General features: G+C 44.5%; 1 protein-coding gene across 1 annotated transcript; it reads right to left on the bottom strand.

Moving 5' to 3' along the window:
• Positions 1-6,084: 6,084 nt before the first annotated feature.
• On the bottom strand, positions 6,085-18,803 carry HSD17B2 (hydroxysteroid 17-beta dehydrogenase 2). Its single transcript, XM_058813724.1, has 5 exons — positions 18,545-18,803; positions 12,873-13,085; positions 12,378-12,563; positions 9,698-9,835; positions 6,085-8,040 (listed from the first exon to the last, which is right to left on the bottom strand). Exons 1-5 carry the CDS (start codon positions 18,801-18,803, stop codon positions 7,682-7,684), a joined length of 1,155 nt encoding a protein of 384 aa, XP_058669707.1. The 3' UTR covers positions 6,085-7,681.
• Positions 18,804-20,774: the final 1,971 nt, after the last annotated feature.

Below are 20,774 nucleotides of genomic sequence, written 5' to 3'. Positions count from 1 at the left end.
TCAGCCCTGCTTCCCCTCCTCACCCAGAACAGAGCAACCTCCAGGCTGAGCAGGCACCATGGAGGAACAGGAGAAACCCAAAAGCAGGGCTACACACTCAGTGGAGACCAAGAGGTTGTGCAAACTCCATGGGGAAGATTAACCCTTTCAGAGGAACTGTGTTTTTCTAAGCTAATTCCCTCAAAATGTTTGGGACTATTTTCTGTGGGCACTGGATATTTTTTTGGAGTAAGGTATGCAAAAGGTTTCAAGAGCTACCTCTCAGCTCACAGAGTCAGGAAACCCAAAGCTTTTCCTTCCAACCACAAAGATTCATTTCTTCGGCCGTTAATTCCCTAAAAGACAGACAGTGGTGTGCAAGCATCACATCCCACAGCTAAAAGTCTCAGCATTAGAGTGAAAGCCCATAATTCCTTCCTTCCTCACACAGTAAGTCTGTGATACTTAAAAATGTTTTCAAGAGGCTTTAAAGCAACTAACAACACAAACAAAACCAAAAAATCCACTTCACTCAGCCCCTGCCCCTCAGCAAGGACACAACCTCTCCCAGAGCAGCAGCTCCTGTATCTCTTTGCACAAAACCACCTGGATAGATTTCAGCTTTCAGCTCTGGCTGGTACCTGGCACATCCATCATGTTGCCCTCATTGAGGCTGAGGCACCCTTTCCTCCCTGATGCCCAAATTCAGCTGGTTCCAGTGGAGCTGGGCTGTGTGCAGCTCCCCTTGGACACCACCATCCATTACAGGGCACGTGGGGCTGTCACCACGACCCATTTGCTTCTCCACACCATATGTTAAACCTGGAGGCTGAGCACAATAATTTATCTTCTTGTTTTTAGCATCATTCCTTTTTTAATATTGCAGTTTAGCCTTCTCCTACCCTTAAGGACACTTGGAAAATGCAGAGGGAGCAATGGCATGGCCCAAAGTCATGGGCTGCGGTCACTGCTGGTGACTGGATCCTGGTTTGGAGATATTTTTGTGGGGTTTTGGTTGGTTGGTTGGGGTTTCTTAACCTTTGAGAGCAGTGCTTCCTGCTCTAAGGCAACACATTTGTACCATAATGGCAACATTAGGGAAAAAGGAATATAAAGCACATTATGCTATTGCATGATTCAATTCAAATCACACCATGAAACAGCCAGCTCCCAACATGCACTTCTAGCACATTTCTACATGATAAAACATTTTAAAAAATGCTAAGTTTTTAAAGCCTATCACTCCCTTAACTCTTCTGTGCCAAGCACACAACACGATTCCATTGCTGCCTGTACATTAGAACACTGTTAATTAAGACTGTTTGCTTTCCCCAGTTCATCCTTTTAATTCAATTAGTCCTTTAGGATTTTGCTGTGCAGGCAGTGAATGGAGCAGGTTGTGCAGAGAAACTGTGGGTGCCCATTCCTGGATGGGGCTCTGAGGAACCTGGTTAATGGGAGCTGTCCCTGCTCGTGGCAGGGCTGGAATGAGGTGAGTATAAAGGTCCTTTCTGACCCAAACCATTCTGTGATTCTATCAGCTGAGTTCTTCTGAGAAACTCAAGGCAAAGAGATGCTTTCTGAGATACACAGAAGCCATAACACTGATCCCTATCCCTTTGTCTAAAGAGACAGGGCTTGCCCACAGAGCAGGGGAATAAATCACCCTCAGGCCATGCTCTGACATATCATCCTCACCCTGAGGGCTTTGTTGGCTGTGCCATGCAAGCACCAGAGATTCCCACACACACCAGTGGATGGGTGTCAGTGCAGGCCCACAGGAAGCCCAGACAGACAGACAAACAGACAGACAGCAGTGCCTTCTCTCACAGATTGCTGACATGTTAATTACTATGGCCAAAGGCCAAAAATGTCTCTTTTTCCATTATGAAACCAAGTACACCATGATATTCTTTCCCCCAAAGAAAGAGAGCAAAGAAGTCAGCAGTGCCAGGCTTGTGTGGGCTGGGTGTGGGAGTGCAAAGCTGCACCAACATGTCCCCTTTCACAGGGATGGGGAAATACAAGATTTTGTCTCCCATTACCACCCAGAGCAGGAGCACCCACCCCTGTCCTCACCACAACACCCCACGTCCTCTTTCTTCATGGGCTGGGGTGCTACAAGGCCAAGAAATGCAGGACTTCAAAGTAAATAAATTTATCACAGGCCACAGCCTCTTAAATGGCACTTTAAAAAGTCAGGTGTTGAAGGAGGTGGTGGAAGATAGTGAGTAGGTCAGCCTGACCCAGAGTGTGAGATGTCACTGGAGCTGGATCTGCCCAAACCCATTTCCTGAGAATCATCCTTCTTGCTTCCTTCCTTCCCTCCCTTTGTACCAGTCATTATAATTTTGTTTTCTTTATGTCTTTCATGCTCACACCCCTTGATCTTTGCTGGGGTGTGAGCATGAAAGACATAAAGAAAACAAAACATATCCTGCCTCTTATTTTGGAATGTGTCCTTTGATACCACAAGGGAAAAGTCCCAAATCAGGGAAACATGGCCAGAATGTACAACTAACTCAGGAAAAAACCAGTCCAATAACAGGTCATTTCTGAAAGGCTCTGTGGAAAGAGCCACACACTCTGCACCTCCAGACCTCTCCTGATTTAACAGACTGGCAGGGAAGGCCACCAAGATTTGAGAGCCATCCTTTGACCACTGAGCTGTGCCCCCTTTTTCTCACCCATGGCAGATGCTGAGATCCAAATTCTCAGCTCCCAGGATTGGTTTCCAGCTTGTTCAGAGCTCTTTCTAGAGCCACAGGCAACAACATGAACAGGGATATAAGCTTGGATCATTTAACCTACATATTCCAGGCATGAAACCTGTGGAGACTGTTTATATCTCTGTAATTACTTTCATACAGGTTGTTAAAGTCAGATTCATTAGCTTAGGTTACAATGACCTATACAACATGCTTACAACCCATTTATCCTATTAAAGGGATTTAAAACTCTCCTCCTTTCATGAGATGCCAGTGATTCTTGATTTATGGTTTGGTCATGCTTTAAAAGTAAAAGCAATTACCTCTCTTGCTATGGTAAAAGCCCACTGCCTCAAGGTCGCCAGAATTCATCTATAATTGAGCAGCAGCAGCTCTGATGTTCAGCCTGACTGACAAAAGCATTGGCTGTAGAAATCCTGCCACGAAGGTGTCTGCATCCCCTGCAGCAGCTGACAGATTCTGTCAGGGGCAATTGCAGCCCAGGATGCATTTATGCAGGGTGTTTCCTGCAGTGGCAATAATTTCCATTTATGTATCCTCAGATTTTTAGGAGGAGGAAAAAAAAATAAAATTCCACACCCCATTTCCTCACAAGTGCCAAGATTTTTTTTGTTTGAACGCTTTTCCTTTGAAGCCTGCTTGAATTGGATTTCAAATTAATTTCTCTGAGAGTTCCTAGAAATGTGGTGACTCTCTGATGCACAATGCCCTCAGGGGTTGCATCATTTTAGGAATCCAGTTGACTTTCAAAACAGAGAATAAACAGGGTAAAACAGACAACACTGTGGCCCAGAAAAGATTCCAGAATCAGTCTCTTTAGGAAAAATATCCAAATTCACACATCTGTCTCAAACATGCTGCAAATATGGTTGGTGCTCAGATGGGTGCTGGTGGCTACATGTGGACTCTTGGCTTCAAGCAAATGAAATGTGACCTATTTTGGTTGCACCTCTGCAATGCTGTGCCCAGGTGAGTAAATTCACAGCAAAACCAGAGTGCTTTGACATCACTGAGACCTGAAAGCCCCTTGGAAGCATCCTCTTGAAACAAAGAATGCATACAAAAATTCTAAACACTTTTCATATGTAGCTATAAACAAAAAAACCCCTCACACACCCCAGAGGAACATGGAAATGTTTCCCTCTTTTCTGAAGATAGCAGGGACTCAAACTGGCAAAATCTGAAATACTTTCATTTAGAAATAATTATATTTCTGTTCATGCTCTTTAAATTAGACAAAGTGACTATTACCTTTCTCCCCATTGCTGTTTTTGGCCCCTCCCAGTGAAAAATGGGTCTGACCAAGCTCCTGCAGAGCTTGAAAGGAGTTTTAGGATTAATCCTTGTCCCTGCATGAGTCCATAACCCCCAGTGACCTGGAGCTCCCCATTCTCCCACACCACCTTTTCTACCCAACCCAAATTCCCTGTCAGAGCTCTCATTTGAGCACACTTTAAACTTTCCCAGCCCTTTTCCTCACCTCCAGCCACATGGGCAGCCCCACACATTTACACTCCACGAAATGCAGGGCTGGTCCTTTGGCAAGTGGCCACCAAAACATCCCCACCACGGTGACACAACCCCAAAATGCACAATATTTCACCCATCTTCCCCAGCCTGCAATGATGCAGGCATACACCAGGCAGGGCTGTCTGCAGGGGCCCCACAAAGAGGGGAAATGGAGCCAGAATAAAAGAATTTATAAAAACAAATTGCTTTGTAACTCACCTTGTGTGCCCCCAGAGCTGCATATCCTCAAACCAGCTCCTCACAGGAGGGAAGGGACGAATGCAGAGCAGGAGAGGGGCACCCCCAGGACTCCAGCCAGGGAATTCCATTGTAAAAAGCATCCAACAGCATTTACTTCTTGCTCACAAACTTCACTCCAGAGGCTGGATCAGAGGGGTGTGTATAAAACCTGCCCTTTAATCATGATTTCCATAGTTTAGAACCCCCTTTTCACTCTGTGCACATGTTTGTAATATAGTCACACTTGATTTCTGAGGGGCATTATGTGATGTTTTAGTCTATTATTCATCATCCTTTCTTAGGGCCACAGCCAATTTCTTCAGTTTCTCAGATGCTTTTCCTCACACCATGTGCATTTTAAAAAAAAATCTTATCTTTGAAAGAAGCCCAAAATAGGCCTCTTTTTCTTTAAAAAATCTTATATTTGAATAGACCCAAATCACAAGAATTTGTTTGGGGTTTTTAATATAACGGTTTCCACTGCTAGAACCCAACATCCTCTCTTCCCATTTCCCAAATATTTTGTATCAGATCAGCCTTTATGGCAAGCAAAGCACCCTCACACCCAGACATTTGTCCTTGACACCATGAACCAGTGCCAGCACCAACACCCACCTGGGCTTGCTGGCCACAAACACCCACAATTTATTCTGCAGTTCTGCCACTCTCACAGTTGGGATTATTTTCAATGCAAGCCATTAGCAAAAGAAATTTACTTCTAATACTACAGCCCATTAAATGACACATAATTCAATAATGTGTTACAACAGAATTATCTTTAAAACACAAAGCAAGATCCCTGTAGGAACAAAACAATAGCAATCTTTGATATTGCAATTATTAGAGACCTGCTAAAATATCTTTGTAGTTAGGTGAAGAAACATAAAATGACTATTTAGAACAGAAATTTCCTGGGAAATAAAAGTTTAAAAAATTAAAATTAAGTCAAAACTTCCAAGCAAATGGCTAATTTAATGTCTGCAACATGCAAGATAATATTCCTATTAGGAAAGCCAATGGGAGAAAAAAAAATTACATTTTATAACCAGAGCCAAATAACAAAGCAACAATTAAAGATTGTTATGGAGATTGCTAGGCAAAGGAGCTGAGTGACTGCTAAGACAAATTTCAGTTGTTTAGTGTGCCCAAGGGCAAAATTCCAGCCCTCAGAATTTACACCCAAATTGGGTGTGAAGGGAAAAGCAGCCACCTGCATCCACGATGGAGATGGAGATGGAGATGGGCTCCCTGGCAGCAGCTCCCTCAGCCTGGGGCAGCCAAACCTCCCAGGCTGGCACCAGCACAGCCCCAGCTCCTCACTCACCTCTCCCTCTGCTCAAAGCTGCCTTTGGGCCAGCTGGGATCACAGCCTGCCCAAAACTGGGATCCGCTGCCACTTGTCCCCTTCCCTGGAAAAGCTCCCAACCCTTCCCCCTCAGTGCTCTCCTGATGAAGGAACAAGGCAGGGATGGAGCACTGAGCCCCAAAACAACAAAAGGTGAGATGAGACAAAGAGGCACAACCATCTGGTTACTAAATATTATATTGTTTTATTACACAGTTTTGTTGGCACGTAAAAAAATGAGGGAAATAGATAAAGGGTGAAATTGGGAGAGACAGAGACAGAGAGAGGGAAATAGTCTCAGATTTCCTGAGTTCAAAACATTGAGTACACTTCCTCCAAGGAAAGCAAAACTCTGCAACCAGGACACTGATACAAACCAGGTGATAAACCTCAGTAGCAAAAGCAGCTATTGTGACAGAGAGTCAGGAACAGGAGGGTTCCCCCACTGGGAAATCCCTCAAATGATGGCCCCAGCCCTCTGAGCATCCTCTGTGCATCTACAGGAGCTGGCACTGATGTGACAGACACAGGAGAGTGATGGAATAAATGCCATAATTGCAAATTAACAGGGACTTTGTCCAGTTGGGTGCAAGAGCACATCACACAAATAGGGTTATGACAGAAATTGCTCATGAAGGAAAGGAAAAAAGTGTGGCTACATTTAAAGCTCAGAGTGTGATCACTTTCAGTTTTTCATCACTGGAAAAGAAATGCATCTTGTCAAAGGCAGGACACATGGCCAGACCATGGGAGTCAGGGGGATGAGGATTTCTTTCAAATATCACAGCCTTTCAAAGCCCAAGGATGTGACAGACAATGCAAAAAGGGAATAAGGCAGGAAAAATACAGGTGTGTTGCCCAACCACTTGCCATGGGTGAGTGGAGGAGGGCACCTGGTGCTCCTGGAATGAAATTAAGGAAGGGGAAGGACCCCAATCTATCAGAAGTTGGGCACTGGACTCCAGCAAAGCCACATGAAGATTGACTGATCTTAGACAAGAGAGCACAAACTCCCCCAAAGCAGAGGAGACACAAGAAAGTTTCAGAAGTGGGCAAAACCATGAATTCTTTGTAAACCCAGACCTAAGTAAGGAATTGTACAAAAAGCAGAAGTGACATCAGAGTTTACTCACAATTAGATAAGCACAGGCATATACAGGCAATGCACAGAATGACCAGACAGATCAAAATAGCAGCTGATACACCCACCATGACTATTTTTAGTACTGTAGGAAGGAAATTGTTTCTCTCTTCATAAAGATCTTGATCTGTCTGCATTCATTCTCCCCCAACCAATTTATGTTACTTATTCTAGCAAAGAGAACACATTACAAACTTTAAAACTATGCATTGAAACTGAATGTATACATTACAAAATTTGGGGGGGAAGGACAATCATTTCTCAGGTTCAACAGCAACAGAATGAAAACACCAGACCCCAAACACATTAGGCTGAAGCTGTAGAGAAAAAGACTTGCATTATACAGTTCTAAGTCTCTTCAACAACAGGAATATATTTAACTTTTTACGAGAGTTAAGGCTGGTGACTCTCTAGAGGTTTTGGTTTTGCTTTAACAAAACATGTTCTGCATCTCTGCATGTTGGTGATGCCCTTAGAAGCAGACAGGAATTATATAATTTCATGAGGTACCTTACACAGAAAGCAGGACACAAAGACAACAAGAAAATACCGAAATTCCTCAAAAAATGCCCCATCTGGGAATAGCTTTCTATTTATGCTTACCCACTGCTTTTCCCAAACATGACTCTTAACACAAAGATTTAATGTTAATGCAATTCACAAAGCACAACAAGCAGCAGTGTCTGTCCACAGCTCTTCCCAGCTCCCTCATCAGTGAGACAAACACCAGTGGGCACCTCAGAGGTTCTTGCCTTCATCTCCTGATGTCCTCAGCTGCCTTGGGACAGAGCCAGCACTCAGCACCTTGCTGATGAAGAAGTCGTAGAACCAGAGGGGGAAGCAGCAGAAGATGCAGAGGGGGGCGTAGGCTCCCTTGCCAGGGGTGTAGAGGCCCTGGGGTCTCCTGGCCAGCAGAGCATGCAGGACAGAGCCCAGCACGGGGGACAGGTCGGGGGCACAGTGGGAGGGCAGGTGGAGCAGGTAATTCCTCAGCCCCAGGAGATATTCCTCGCCATAGGCCTGCCTGGTGTCTGCAGGGAGGTTCTCCATCAGCTCCTTCTCCTGCCTGTCCCACTGCTCTGCTGTGCCTTCGATACCTGCAGGAGCAACATCACAGCACAGCAAGTGGGTTTGGGGCTGGATTTAAAGAAATGGATCTGTAATTAATAGGCAGAGTTGATCTAAACTTCCAATTAACCTTCCTCTATATTTCCTAACATCAAAAACAATAACCAACTGTCATCATCATTCCATAACCACCCCCAAAAAACCACAGAATTAACCCCAGAACTTTCCCTCCCCCAAAAAAACCAAAAAAAAAATACAAACCATAATCATAAATCATCAACCATCCACCCACCAAATTTTATGTTCTTGTAGCTTATAAAAAGCATGACACTGAAGATGTCAAGATGGGGCAGTGAAGAACAAACACCACAGCTGGTGAGCAGCCAGTGCTTTCAGCTGGAAGAGGAGGAAAAGCACGAGTGCTTTGTGCCACACAAAAAGCACAAAGTTCATGCCCCATTTGGCTCCCTGCTCTACCTAAAAATGCTCTCTCACAGCCAAATCAGCATTTTTTTCTTTCTCCCTCCTCCCCACTTTGCCATTCTGTCCTGATTAATTTTGTGGAGGTTTCCAATCAGTATTTATAATAAACAACTGAGGACAGGCAAACTAAGATGAGCAGGATTCACTTGGGTTGGCCAAGTGCTAAGCTGCCCTTTCACAGGAGACATTAGTATTTCAATAACCAGTTTCCTGAAGGATCAGCATTCTCTTAGGACAGATTTAGAACTGAAATTTAATCTATTTGTCCCCTCCATCTGCACAGTGTAGGAATGAAAGCAGGGGCTTCTCCAATGGAATTATTGCCTAACTACCAAAAATTAAGCATTGCAAATAAAGAAAAATCTTTTTTTAAAATATTTAAATCTCAAATCCCAGGACTAAATTTTACCCATAAACCTGAGAACAGCTAAGCAGGGCCCTGAAGGTGAAGCCTCAGGCAGGCTCCACTGACCACATAAAGCTGTCAGAGCCCAGAGCCCCTTCCTAGGAGGGGAAGCATCCAGGGAAGTAGCATTTTATGGAAAAGACCAACTTGATTTACACTGACATAAAAAATGCTCTGGGCAGGCATGTGCAGCAGGAGGTGAGTCTGGAAGCTGGACAGGCTCAGTTGAAGGAGGAGGAGAATTTGGAACAGAAAGCAGCAGGAGCACACGGGGAAGGAGTGGAGGGGGAAGACCAGAGGATATTGACAGCAGGCAAGCAGGGTGACAGGTATGGCTGCAGACACTGCCATGCCAGAGCAGCCCAATAGAGAGAGCTCTGATATTGTGGAAGGGAGGAGAGATGGGGGACCTGAAGCTCCCAAGCAGGACAAGGGAGCCATAACACCCAAACTGGGCACACAGTGCTGCTCCATTCATCAGCTCCAACAAAGCTGGGACAGTGGACACCTCAGAGGTTCCACTCCAGCAAAGCTGGGGCAAAGGGAAGGCACCAACTGCCTGAATGCTGCCCTGCCTCAAAGCAAAGACAGCTCTGCCCAGGAGAGGGGAGGCAGGCAGAGTGCAGAGCTGGGAACATCTCTCACAAAAAAAAACATTGAGCTTATTTCCATAACCCACATAAAGAATGGGGAAAAACATCCAACCCCTGAGAATCACTCAGGGCTCTGTTTGAGGCTGCTGAGCTATGGGGAAAGAGGAGAGGCAGAAAGAACAACCCGAAATGCCAAGCACCAACCTGTTCTGAAGCCTGATGGATGAATTGCCATGACTTTAATGCCCCATTTGGAAAGCTCTTGCCTCATTACTCCAGAAAACATGGACAGAGCTGCTTTGGATGCCCCATACGCTGCGTACCTCGGTAGTGGAATGCCTCCTGCAGGAGCAATAGAAACTGATAAACCTCAACAGTGGCTCTTCCCAGCCTTTATTTCCATGATTTAGAAGGCAGATTATAGCACAACCAAAGTTATGCTTCTCTCCCTGTGGTTAAAGACAAGGCAGTGAGGGAATCACTTCTTGCTAGAGGTTAAAAAAGAGTGAAAGTTGTAAATGAACAGTTGCTTACAGCAGTTATGCTCAGTAACACCTGGTAAGACACCTTGTAGGGCAGGAAAAATAAACTGGACTGCATTTAAGGGTAAAGACTGCTGAAAGTTATGACTGTTGATTTGAGAAACACAATGACTTAGTTCATATAAATAGTGAAGCAGTAGTTTTAGACTCCTGTTCTTGTCACTGTAACACAAATTTCAAGCCCCTACAATAAACCACAGTTAGAACCAGGTAAGTAATCTCAATTCTAGTGTTATCAAGCAAACTTTCGTTTCTGTTCTTTCCAGAAAGGCCAGAGAAATAATAATGCAAGAGTGGGGAAAACACAAAGCTGGAATCACATCCCATGAGTGACTAGACTCCCTGAGAGTTCCCAGTATGGAAGCAGATCCCCTGCCTATAGTTATAACCCATCTTTTTCAATCCCAGAAACATTTGTTCAGATGGGAAAGCTAAGAGAACACCCAGTACATTCACAAAAGCAAGCTTCCAGAAAACAGTATCTTCCAAATGCAGAGATTTCCTCTGTCCCAAAAACTGGCAGGTTGTCACTTTTTCAGTGCTAGAAAAATACAAACATACTTTGATTTGAGCTTCTTCTTCAGCCCTCCCACTTCCCCCACAAGGCTGGTGTTAGCACCACACAGGTTTAAGACCACCACAGCCACCACAAGTTGTGCTGGGAGGAAGGAACAGAATGGAGAATCCTTTCCTTGAGGCACATTCCTCCTTCTCCTGCCTGCATGGGCAGTTGGGCACATCCTGCCTCTGTTTCAAATGCTACACACTCATCTCAATGTGCCTGAGTATTTAAAGGAAAATAGCTCAGATCCAGGGGATTTTCAGGTAAGCCACTGGTGCTACTGGGTACTGGGATGACCAAGGTATGACAGGAGCTGTTTACACAGAGCCATTCCCTTGAAGAAGTCAGGCCAATTAGATGTTAATTATTCTTCTGTATGCATCTGAACAAGCTGGATTGGTTTGAGCCAATTGAAACACAGACTTTTCCCTCTGAGGTCAGGCTAACCTGAGCCCAGTTAAATGAGCCCTACACAGACAGGAACAGATTCAGCACAATGAGACCTCACTAACTTCTCCACTAATGTTTCACCAAAGGACCCCCAGACCCTGAGCTAAGGGGAAACTCTTCACCCAAACCAGGCTGTGTGCAGCAACATCTCAGCAGACAGCTGAGTTTAAACAGGGTCATTATCAGCTCCTGTAAGGCCAAACTACTCAGCACAGGGATAAATGCATTTATTCCTTCAAGGCAGTTCAGGGATTCTCACCAGGAATTGAGATATCCACCCCAGAACACCCACAGTGAGAGCTTCACTTGGGTGCACAGAGGAAACTCTGGCCTCAGAGCAGCAGCAGAAAGGTTCTGGTAATTCAGTCCTGATTTTTCAGAGTGTCAGTAATAAACCATGAGCACAGACATGCAGATACAGAGCATATCTGGGATTATAAAGATAAAACAGCTCCAGAGCCAGACTGCAGCCACATCCTCAGCAAAAGGGAGCACAGGTAACACCTACACAAGTCACCCCAGCAATGCAGCACCATGCAGGGGGACTCCAGCTATGCAGAAGGGCAAAGGAAAATATGGGGAGCACATGACCCAGCAAACCCCTAAGAGCTCTTACTCCAAAATACTTTCCAGCAGCATGACCTCCTTTTCAAAGGTCTCATTTCCAAAGGAGCATTCTTGCTCCTCAGCTGTTGGCTACCAGATACTGCATTACTGTATTACATTAGTTCCTACATCTTAGCATCTCAACTGTTCTCCCGGAATAGAAGGTCCTGTTATAAAGACATGCATATATATATATATATATATATATATATATATATTTATAGGGAAAGAAATGAAAAGCATAGGTTAAAATCCAAAATATTTTTAATTTTTTTTCATGGCAAAATACCTCTTTGCTAATAAGTTAGGCCTAAGTATTTCTAAGACATCCAAAATATTTTTAGAGAAATATAGACACACAGCTCCCAAGTTATCAGCAGATATCCCAAACTGATGTGATCACAGACTTCTGCCTGAACATGTTATAGAAATACCTGTGATGTACCACCCATCTTTACGTTAGCTCACAAGGTTATCTCTCATGCCATCTAGAACACAAGATCTGAATTTTACTGCCTTTTTTTTTTTTTTTTGTCACAGCATATCTTAGCCACATTAAACTCTTCTTTAAAGGGTGTTTTCTGGGAGTAGTGTCCCAAACTAAAAAAAAAACCTGGATTTATTATCTTAACATTTATTCCCTGGGTGTACCGACAGCCCAAACTGATGGACACTTTCCTTGGCATTTGCTCCAGGACTTTATTTGGTGCTTTAGCCCACTCACCTGCCATGCTGGACATGTTCACCAGCCTCCCCTGTGATTTCCTCAGCAATGGCAAGAAGGTCTTGGACACCTCCACAGCCCCAAAGAAGTTCACTTCCATGCAGTGCCTGTAGGTGCTCATGGGGAGCAGCTCCCCATCAGCAGGGAAGCCCAGGATTCCTGCATTGTTCACGACACCCCAGAGCCCTGGGAAGAGGAGAAAGCACAAGGCTGCAACACACCAGGAAAAGGATCCATAAGGATTACACCAGCGAGCTGGATGGTGACTCCAGGCCAAAACAGAGATCATCTGCAGAGCCACATTCCCCACTCCTTGACCTGTCACTACCATCTTCCCATGTCCCAGAAAACAGAATTCATGGATGGAAATGCCCTGACTGACCCAGACTTCACCCTGGAAATGTCCTACACACCTAAGCAGTGGTGCAGCCAACAGCAAAGAGATGCACCTGTTAAGCTGTTACACCATTGTAAAGGGAGGAGAAAAAGCTGTACCTGCATTCTGCACCTTCTCTGAGACTGTCAGGTAGGCCTCCCTGACCTGGGTGGTGTTGGTGATGTCCAGCTGCAGGACACAGAGTCTCTGGGAGCAGGAGCGCCGCAGCTCCGCAGCCCCGGGGCCATCCTTGTCCAAAACCCCAGCAAACACAACGAACCCCAGGCTGTCCAGGTGCTTAGCCAGGGCATGTCCAATCCCAGTGTCACTTCCTGAAAACATCAAAAAAACCTTATAAAGTAGGTCTGTCCTACACCATCATTTAAAAAATAAATAAATAAAATAAATACACGCATTGGAAAGCCACGCAAATATGAACAGAAATATGGAAACAAAGTCCCTGAAGTACACATGTCAGTAGAAAGGAAGGTTCAGATCTGAAGTTTGAGGAGCTGGACCTTTAAATGTTCCTCAAAGATTGACAGGCCATGTTCTCCTGACTCAGAGCTGGTGGAATCAGCTCACTCTCTGCCACTGACAGATTCTCTGACTTTATACATAGAGAAGAAATAAAGCCGTACTTTGGTTTTATACAAATATTCAGGCTGAACTCTGAAAACAAAAGTGTATAAGAGAAAAAAACAAACAGCAAAAAAAAACACCACAGTAATGATTTAATTTGAAATCTCCAATGGGCAAAGCAATTACAGGGCTATCACATTCAAATTCTTGGATTCTATTTCTACCTTCCAAAAAGTAGCATTATTTCATCCACACCTCTACCACACAAGATCCCTCAGATAAGCACTTTTTATTACAGACTGTAACCAAGCCAAAACTGAGCAACTGTAGCTTTACCTGCAAAGCATTCCAATGCTTTCAGAACATAAGAAAGCTTCCAAATGACATTTGTGTGCTAAATCAGCTATTGAACTCATGCAAATTTGCATCAGAATTTCTCTCATCCTCTCTATCCTCTTCCAAACTTATTCCCAAACTTTGTCCATATAAAGGAATGACCAAGCAGCTGCAAGAAGCACTATAAGAGCAAACAATTGTGATCTTTGGGATCACAATTGTGTAGTTCTTCCCATCAAGTACCAGTGAAGGATATTTAACAAATAATTTGATTCACAAGTCTCTCCCTGTGACAGAGTATTGCTGCTGCGACAGAATAAAAGACAGAATAGTTTGGGCTGGAAAGGACCTGGAAGATCATCTCATTCCAGCCCCCTGCCATGGGCAGGGACAATTTCCACTGTCCCAGGGTGCTCCAAACCATGCCCAGCCTGGCCTTGGACACTGCCAGGGATGCAGGGGCAGCCACAGCTTCTCTGGGCACCTGTGCCAGGGCCCCACCACCCTCACAGGGAAAAAATTTCTTCCTAAAATTTCTTCCTAAAAGCATCTCTGATCCAGACCTGCTTTCTTTTAGTTCGAGGTCCTTGTCCTGTCACTTCATGCCCTCATCACCAGCTCTCTTGGAGCCCCTTTAGGCACTGGAAGGGCCTCCAAGGTCTCCCCAGAACCATCCCAGCTCCCTACATCTGCATTCACAGGACAGGTGTTCCAAGTCCTCTGATGATTTTGTAGCCTCCTCTGGACTCATTTCAGCAGGTCCATGTCAGAATCCCCTCTCCCCTGCTGCCCCCAGGTTTTTGGAAGGAGCCCAGGACACAGTTGGATGTCTGGGCTGCCACGGTGCTGGGTCACATTCAGCTCCTCATCAACCAACACCTTCAAATATTATAAGTTAATTTTAAGTGTTTTCTCTCCATTTTTAAATTCTATTTTTCATTCTTCCCACCTGCAGTGAAACTTACTCCATAAGGAAAGAAACACATCACCCATGTCCCCACCAAGCCTCCAGTGAAGTGACACAGGTAGTGACAGGGCAGGAGTTCAAAGGGACTGTGCTTCAGGAGCTTTGCAGAGGACAAGATTAGGTGGAAAATTAGGAGTTTAATAAATTAATACAGCTTTTACACTGTAAAGCATCAGCCTGTTCCACAACACTGCACCAGATCCTCCACTGTAACTACAGCAGAGAAAGTTCCTGGATGCTGCTGTGCACTGGGATCCAGCATCTCCTGCAATAACAATTCACTAATCAATGTTCAGTTCCCAAACCCTGGAAATCTGAATGTGAGACAAAGGACTGCAACTCCTGCCAGATATTTTACTATTTTCTTGTTTGTGGAAGAGCTGCAATACTCCCTACTTAACCCTGCTACAAACTTCTGAGGGTTAGTCTCTAATTTTGGCACACCAAGAAAAATATCAGAGTTATTCACAGGTCTGCTCCTACATTCAAAATATGTGGTCAATAGAATTGGACTGCCAAAGAGACTCATCATAAGCATGTTAGATCCCTTTTCTGGGTTCTGTCTTGTAACTGGGGCTTTAGTCCTGACTGGTGAAAAATATTAATTCCAGGTGGCTTGAAGAAAACATGTACTAAATGTCTGGATCAATCAGTGCATCTTGAAAAAGTAGAAAATAATTACTCATGCTCTATTTAATTCCTAGGAAGAAAAAAAAAAAAATCAGTTTTTTGGCATTTTAGAAGTCTGCAATTTGCTGAAGATGCACCAGAACACTACAAATATCACATGAAGCTTCTCCAGTCCTGACCTGACTGAATAAACCTGCATTCCTTGAATTCCCTAGAGAGACATGAAGAAGCCTGCAAATATCCCAGACACGACAGATTTTTAAGTTTGGGGGTGGGGTGACTTTCCTTCTTTTTCTTTTAGTGAAAAACCACACTTTTAGATCAAATCCTTTCTCTTTCACCATTCCCAGAAAGTACACAGCCACAGCTACATATTACCTCAGTTTTATGATGCAGCTTTAACTTGAAAATGGGCAGAATAAAAGGAAACTCAAACTTGGGATGGGCACAGCAATTCCAAGAAAGCAATAAAAGTTGTTTTGATCATTGTCTGATGCTGGGTTTGTCCCTGTTTTTTTTATTCCAAAACAAATATGATTTGAGTTTCAGACCGGTTATTGAAGTCCAGAGAAGCTTTACTCTTCCAACTCCTAGAATTCAAAGAGTCTCCATAGGGGGAAAAAAAAAAAAAGACAATTCCCTCCTAATCCCACTCCTGCTTCTATGCCAAAAATAATTTGTGGGTTATGAAAAGCCTTATTTTAAGGAAAGCAGTCACACTGACTGTGACTGACCCTTTACTGAGAATTTACAATTAACTCATGCTGAACATGCACCAAATCACACCCCAAGAATGGAAATACCAAATTAACTGGAGAAATTCATCCCAAAGCACACAGACTAACCAGGGACAGAATTTCACAACTCCTGTTGTTTCAGATCTTGGCAATAATTTAATTTTTAGGGAAGGTGGCTGTTGCATTCACCACTAAAGTGTTTTCATACTCCCAGCTAGAGGATCCACAGCAGAGTTGCAGCAATTTTTTGAGTTTGCTCACATGCCCACACTCATCCATGTGAAAAAGCATTTTGACCACTGGGCACAGTTTTTCCCTTATCCTGGCACTCCAGTGAGCTGCTGGAGTATTTATTAAATAAATAATGCAGAGCAGCACTGGTACAAGGAAAATCCAAAAAGGAGCAGAACAACACATGGCAGGACCCAGGGAGAGCAGCAGAGCTTGCTCCAGCCTCTGGCCAAAGGCTCTCAAGAAACACCTGGCTCAGGACACAGCCACATTCCTCAGCCCTGTGGGGCTGAAAGGCAGAGGGAAAATGAAAAAATAATCAAAGTCACCACTTTCCACCAAGTGCCTGCCTAAGGTTTTGTCAAAACTGGAGAAAATGACACCAAAATCTACTTAAAGGCACCTTGCAGCTGCAAATGAACAGGGACACACATCCTGTAGTTGGTATGGGGAAAAATACCAAAATCAGAGCAATTGAGCCAAAATACAGGTTGAGTAAAACTTCTGTTTCAGTTGCTGGAGGGTTTGATGGATTGCACAGGACTCCAATAAAGACAAAGAGTCTCCTCAAATTAATCAGCTGTCAGAGATGTCCCAACTCGCATTTCTTCAGGACAGTTGCAGCACAGGTACAAGTAAAGCACATTCCCTGACTGGACTATACCCAAAATGTTCCTAGCTCTCTTATATTGCTCTAATTCAGATTCCAGAGCAGATAAGCTCCCAGAGAGTGCTTCTTCCTGAAGATTTGCAGTCTCACAAAGAGCAAGGAGATGCCCAAGTGCAAGCACATCCCCTGAGGCTGCAGGGGTGGGAAAGGATTGCTCCCTATTGCCCACACCAACATCCATCCTCATCTGACACAGGGAGAAACCCAGCTGGCAGATAAACTGCAAGGGGAGCACTTGCTGCTGATCTTGTCCTCTCTCAACTTTTAGATTTAATCCCTGTATTAAAGCTTGCTAGGCAAATCTAAATTATTTCCAAGTGTCCCTATAAAACAAAATGAAATTCTGCTAGAAATTGCTATATATAAACCAAAGCAAGCTAATTCAGCATTCCAGAGGGGGGAAAAAACACAGAAAATAAAACAAAACCCAGCAAATTAAGAGTGCAAAAAGCAGTCAGCAGGCACTCCAGTTTAAAGGTTTGATTAACACAAATAAGAAACATCTAAATAAACAACACCTAAAGTTTTAGAGGAAGCAGGAGAAAAGCCATAAAACTGCAAAAACGCCATCCCTGCAAAATAAAAGTGGGGTTTGAACAGATCAGAGTGGTGATAGCGACTGAATTAATTAGCTCTGAACTTTCTCTGCTGGTGAATTACTCCCTCCTAAAGCATTTCACAGAGAGTTTCAAAGAGATGGCACCAAACCTCAGCATTGATAGACACAGTGTACAGTATGTACACACACCCCCCCAAAAGACAACTCTACATCCATAACCAGCACAATTAATTCAAGTAAACAAAAGCAATGAATGAATGTAGTGTTCTGAGGGCTCCTGGGAATTACTGTCTCTCCTAAAAAATTAAACCATCATAAGTATTCCTATGCTTCTTGCACCAGTTAATTTCACAAGTACGTCTAAAAAGCTACTTGTAAAGATTAAATGAGACACTAAAAAATAATAGCATCTATTAAGATGCTTTCCTACTTAATTTCAGAGCACTTATTTACCTGGAAAAAAAACCATCTCTGCCGAAGCAAATAAAACAAGCAGCAAAGATAAAAGGAACCCTCACAAGCATGCACTAACCCGAGGACAAGAAGTTTTCCAGCCCACTTGTGAGAAAAGGCAGGGTTTGCCCATTCCTGTGAGAAAAGGCAGGTTTTGCTCTTTTCTTTGAGAAAAGGCAGGGTTTGCCCATTCCTGTGAGAAAAGGCAGGTTTTGCTCTTTTCTTTGAGAAAAGGCAGGGTTTGCCCATTCCTGTGAGAAAAGGCAGGGTTTGCCCATTCCTATGAGAAAAGGCAGGTTTTGCTCTTTTCTTTGAGAAAAGGCAGGTTTTTGCCCATTCCTGTGAGAAAAGGCAGGGTTTGCCCATTCCTGTGAGAAAAGGCAGGTTTTTGCCCATTCCTGTGAGAAAAGGCAGGTTTTTGCCCATTCCTGTGAGAAAAGGCAGGTTTTTGCCCATCCTGTGAGAAAAGGCAGGTTTTGCTCTTTTCTTTGAGAAAAGGCAGGTTTTTGCCCATTCCTGTGAGAAAAGGCAGGTTTTGCTCTTTTCTTTGAGAAAAGGCAGGTTTTTGCCCATTCCTGTGAGAAAAGGCAGGCTTTGCTGGTTCCTGAGCCCTGGCAGCAGCTTACCTGTGATGAGCACGGCTCTGTCCCCCACGGGCAGCAGGTCCCTGTCCCCCAGGCACACGGAGCAGAGCAGGCACACGGCCACAAACACCCCCAGCCCCTGGCCAGCCCCCAGCGTGGCCACGCAGAGCAGGGCAGGCAGGAGGCTGCAGAGCAGCACCTTGGCTTTGTGCAGCGGGCTCCTGCGGGCCATGGTGACCCCAAAAAGCCTGGTGGCACCTGCACAGAGCCAGCCAAGGGGGCTGCTGGCTGCAGCATCCATCAGCAGGGGGGGAGCAGGCAGCACTCACCCCACCGTGCCCGGGTGGAAGCAGGTATTGCTAAACGCAGTGTGTGTTATATAGGAGCAGGGGGTGGGGCAGAGAAAGGGGACTCTGTTTAAAGCTTTGACATAATCTCACTTACCCTTGGCATCAGCAAGGAGCAGGAGCCTTCCTTTCCTTACCTTTCATTCTTCCTGCCTGACAGCTCCACCTTCTGAACAATGTGCTGCCTGGATAATGATTGACAGCCCCAGGAATGGACTGGCTCCAGGAAAAGATTAACTGCTTTTTTTTTTTTTTTTAATATATCTTTAAAGTACACTTTCCTCGACAGTGAGAAAAGGAGCAGTTTCTTTTATGAGGAATAGTTGGGCTTTCCTGCTTAAAAAACTTAGGGTGTAGTTTCAGTGGAACTGGTTTATGATGGGCAGTGACAAAAATGAGTCAGGCCAGGGTTATTTAATCTGTGGAACACAAACTGTCTTGGGCTTTATCACTTATGGATAGCCTTCCTCTTTCAACAAAAAAACCCAAATTACTTTCTCTGCTTTAGTGCCCACCTTTACCTATTTACCTACTCCACATTCAGTAAGTACCCACAATAAATTGACATTCAGGGGGTGCTGGGAGCAGATGATTGCTGGTTTGCATGAGGGGCACTTTGGTAGGCGAACAAAGGTGGCACACCTGAGATTGAGTCTTCAGCTAATCTCCAGTGATGACACTCACCTTGGTTCTGGCAGCAATCACTGGCTTGATAGCCACAGCAAGTTGTGTGTGGGGGGAAAAAAGCAATCAATTAAATACATTAAAGAGATTTAATACCTACTGTGCTGTGTTCTGGAAGTTATTTAAACAATAAATAAAAAATTAAAAGCCAGCCAGCCAAAGGGATTAAGATACAAATTAGCCATGCATATTTAACCCTGTTTAAAAATCCCTGGTGAGTGATTTGAGAGACAAGCCTTCCACAGCCCCAGCTAACATGATGTAGCTGGTTTGCTAAGACAACGTGGTGCTGCTCTATCTGATTTCAGACACAAAGAATGGAAGCGCCTGGTGCAAACCTGACATGAAACAGAGCACATTCCCATTCCATTATGCCTTTGGGGCTTTAAGGGATTACAGATCTCTTGAATATACACTTTTCCAGACAGTGAAAATGTTTACATAGCTCTGCAGGTAGTTTACACCAGAGATTAAGCCAATGTCTTAAAGCAACATCACCCTCAAGGGCTGCCCATCATTCATTACTCTTGTGAACACTCACCCACCCATCCTCCCACCAGTGCACAAAAGGAAAAATATTTTTCATTTCTCTTTGCCATTTACTTCTGCTTTTATTAGCAAGCTGCTCTGGTCAGCTATACCTTGCTGTCCATTAAGGAATCTTCTTAAATATTTTCCTGGAGAATTTTGCTCTCTCCATTATTGGTCTTTGTCACACTTAGATGATCACAAATGTGCTGGCATTTAGAGCATGAGCTCTCACACTACAGAGAGCTGGAGCTTTTCCTTAGTGTGATGAGGGGCAGAAGTGATCACCCCAGCCTGATGTTTGCCCTGGCTCCCCTCAGCCTGTGGGGATGAGGCAGAGCTGGGCTAGGGGTGGCCACCATGGCTGGGGGCTGCAGAGCAAGCTCCATCAGACTCCCCCTCTGCTCCAGTCCCACTGAAATGTGCTTTGTGCCCATGCACAGCCCCTCCCTCAGACCCAGCTGGCAGGGTGGGGAATATTTGGAAAGCTGAGGGTGCCACATGCATTCCTTATACACCCACCCACTGTGGTGCAGGGACACAGCACCTGTCTGCACCCACACCCCTGCAGAACAGCTGATTTGGCAGGACTGATTCTGCCTGAATCAATGCTCAGTTTATCGCTTTGAAATAAAATACAAGTACTGAAGGCTTCCTTTAATGAGAAGGTGACCATGTGGGTGAGTAAAATTCCATGTAAATGTGTACATGAT

This window comes from Ammospiza caudacuta, chromosome 13 (assembly GCF_027887145.1).
Source record: "Ammospiza caudacuta isolate bAmmCau1 chromosome 13, bAmmCau1.pri, whole genome shotgun sequence".
NCBI lineage: Eukaryota > Metazoa > Chordata > Aves > Passeriformes > Passerellidae > Ammospiza > Ammospiza caudacuta.
This window is presented reverse-complemented; position numbering and strand designations above follow the sequence as displayed.

Coding starts and splice junctions, on each gene's coding strand:
- HSD17B2 (XM_058813724.1), bottom strand. CDS start 18,803: ATGGATGCTGCAGCCAGCAGCCCCCTTGGCTGGCTCTGTGCAGGTGCC. Junction 12,564..12,872: donor AGAGAAGGTGCAGAATGCAG/GTACAGCTTTTT, acceptor TCCTCTTCCCAG/GGCTCTGGGGTGTCGTGAAC. Junction 9,836..12,377: donor GAACATGTCCAGCATGGCAG/GTGAGTGGGCTA, acceptor TTGCTCCTGCAG/GAGGCATTCCACTACCGAGG.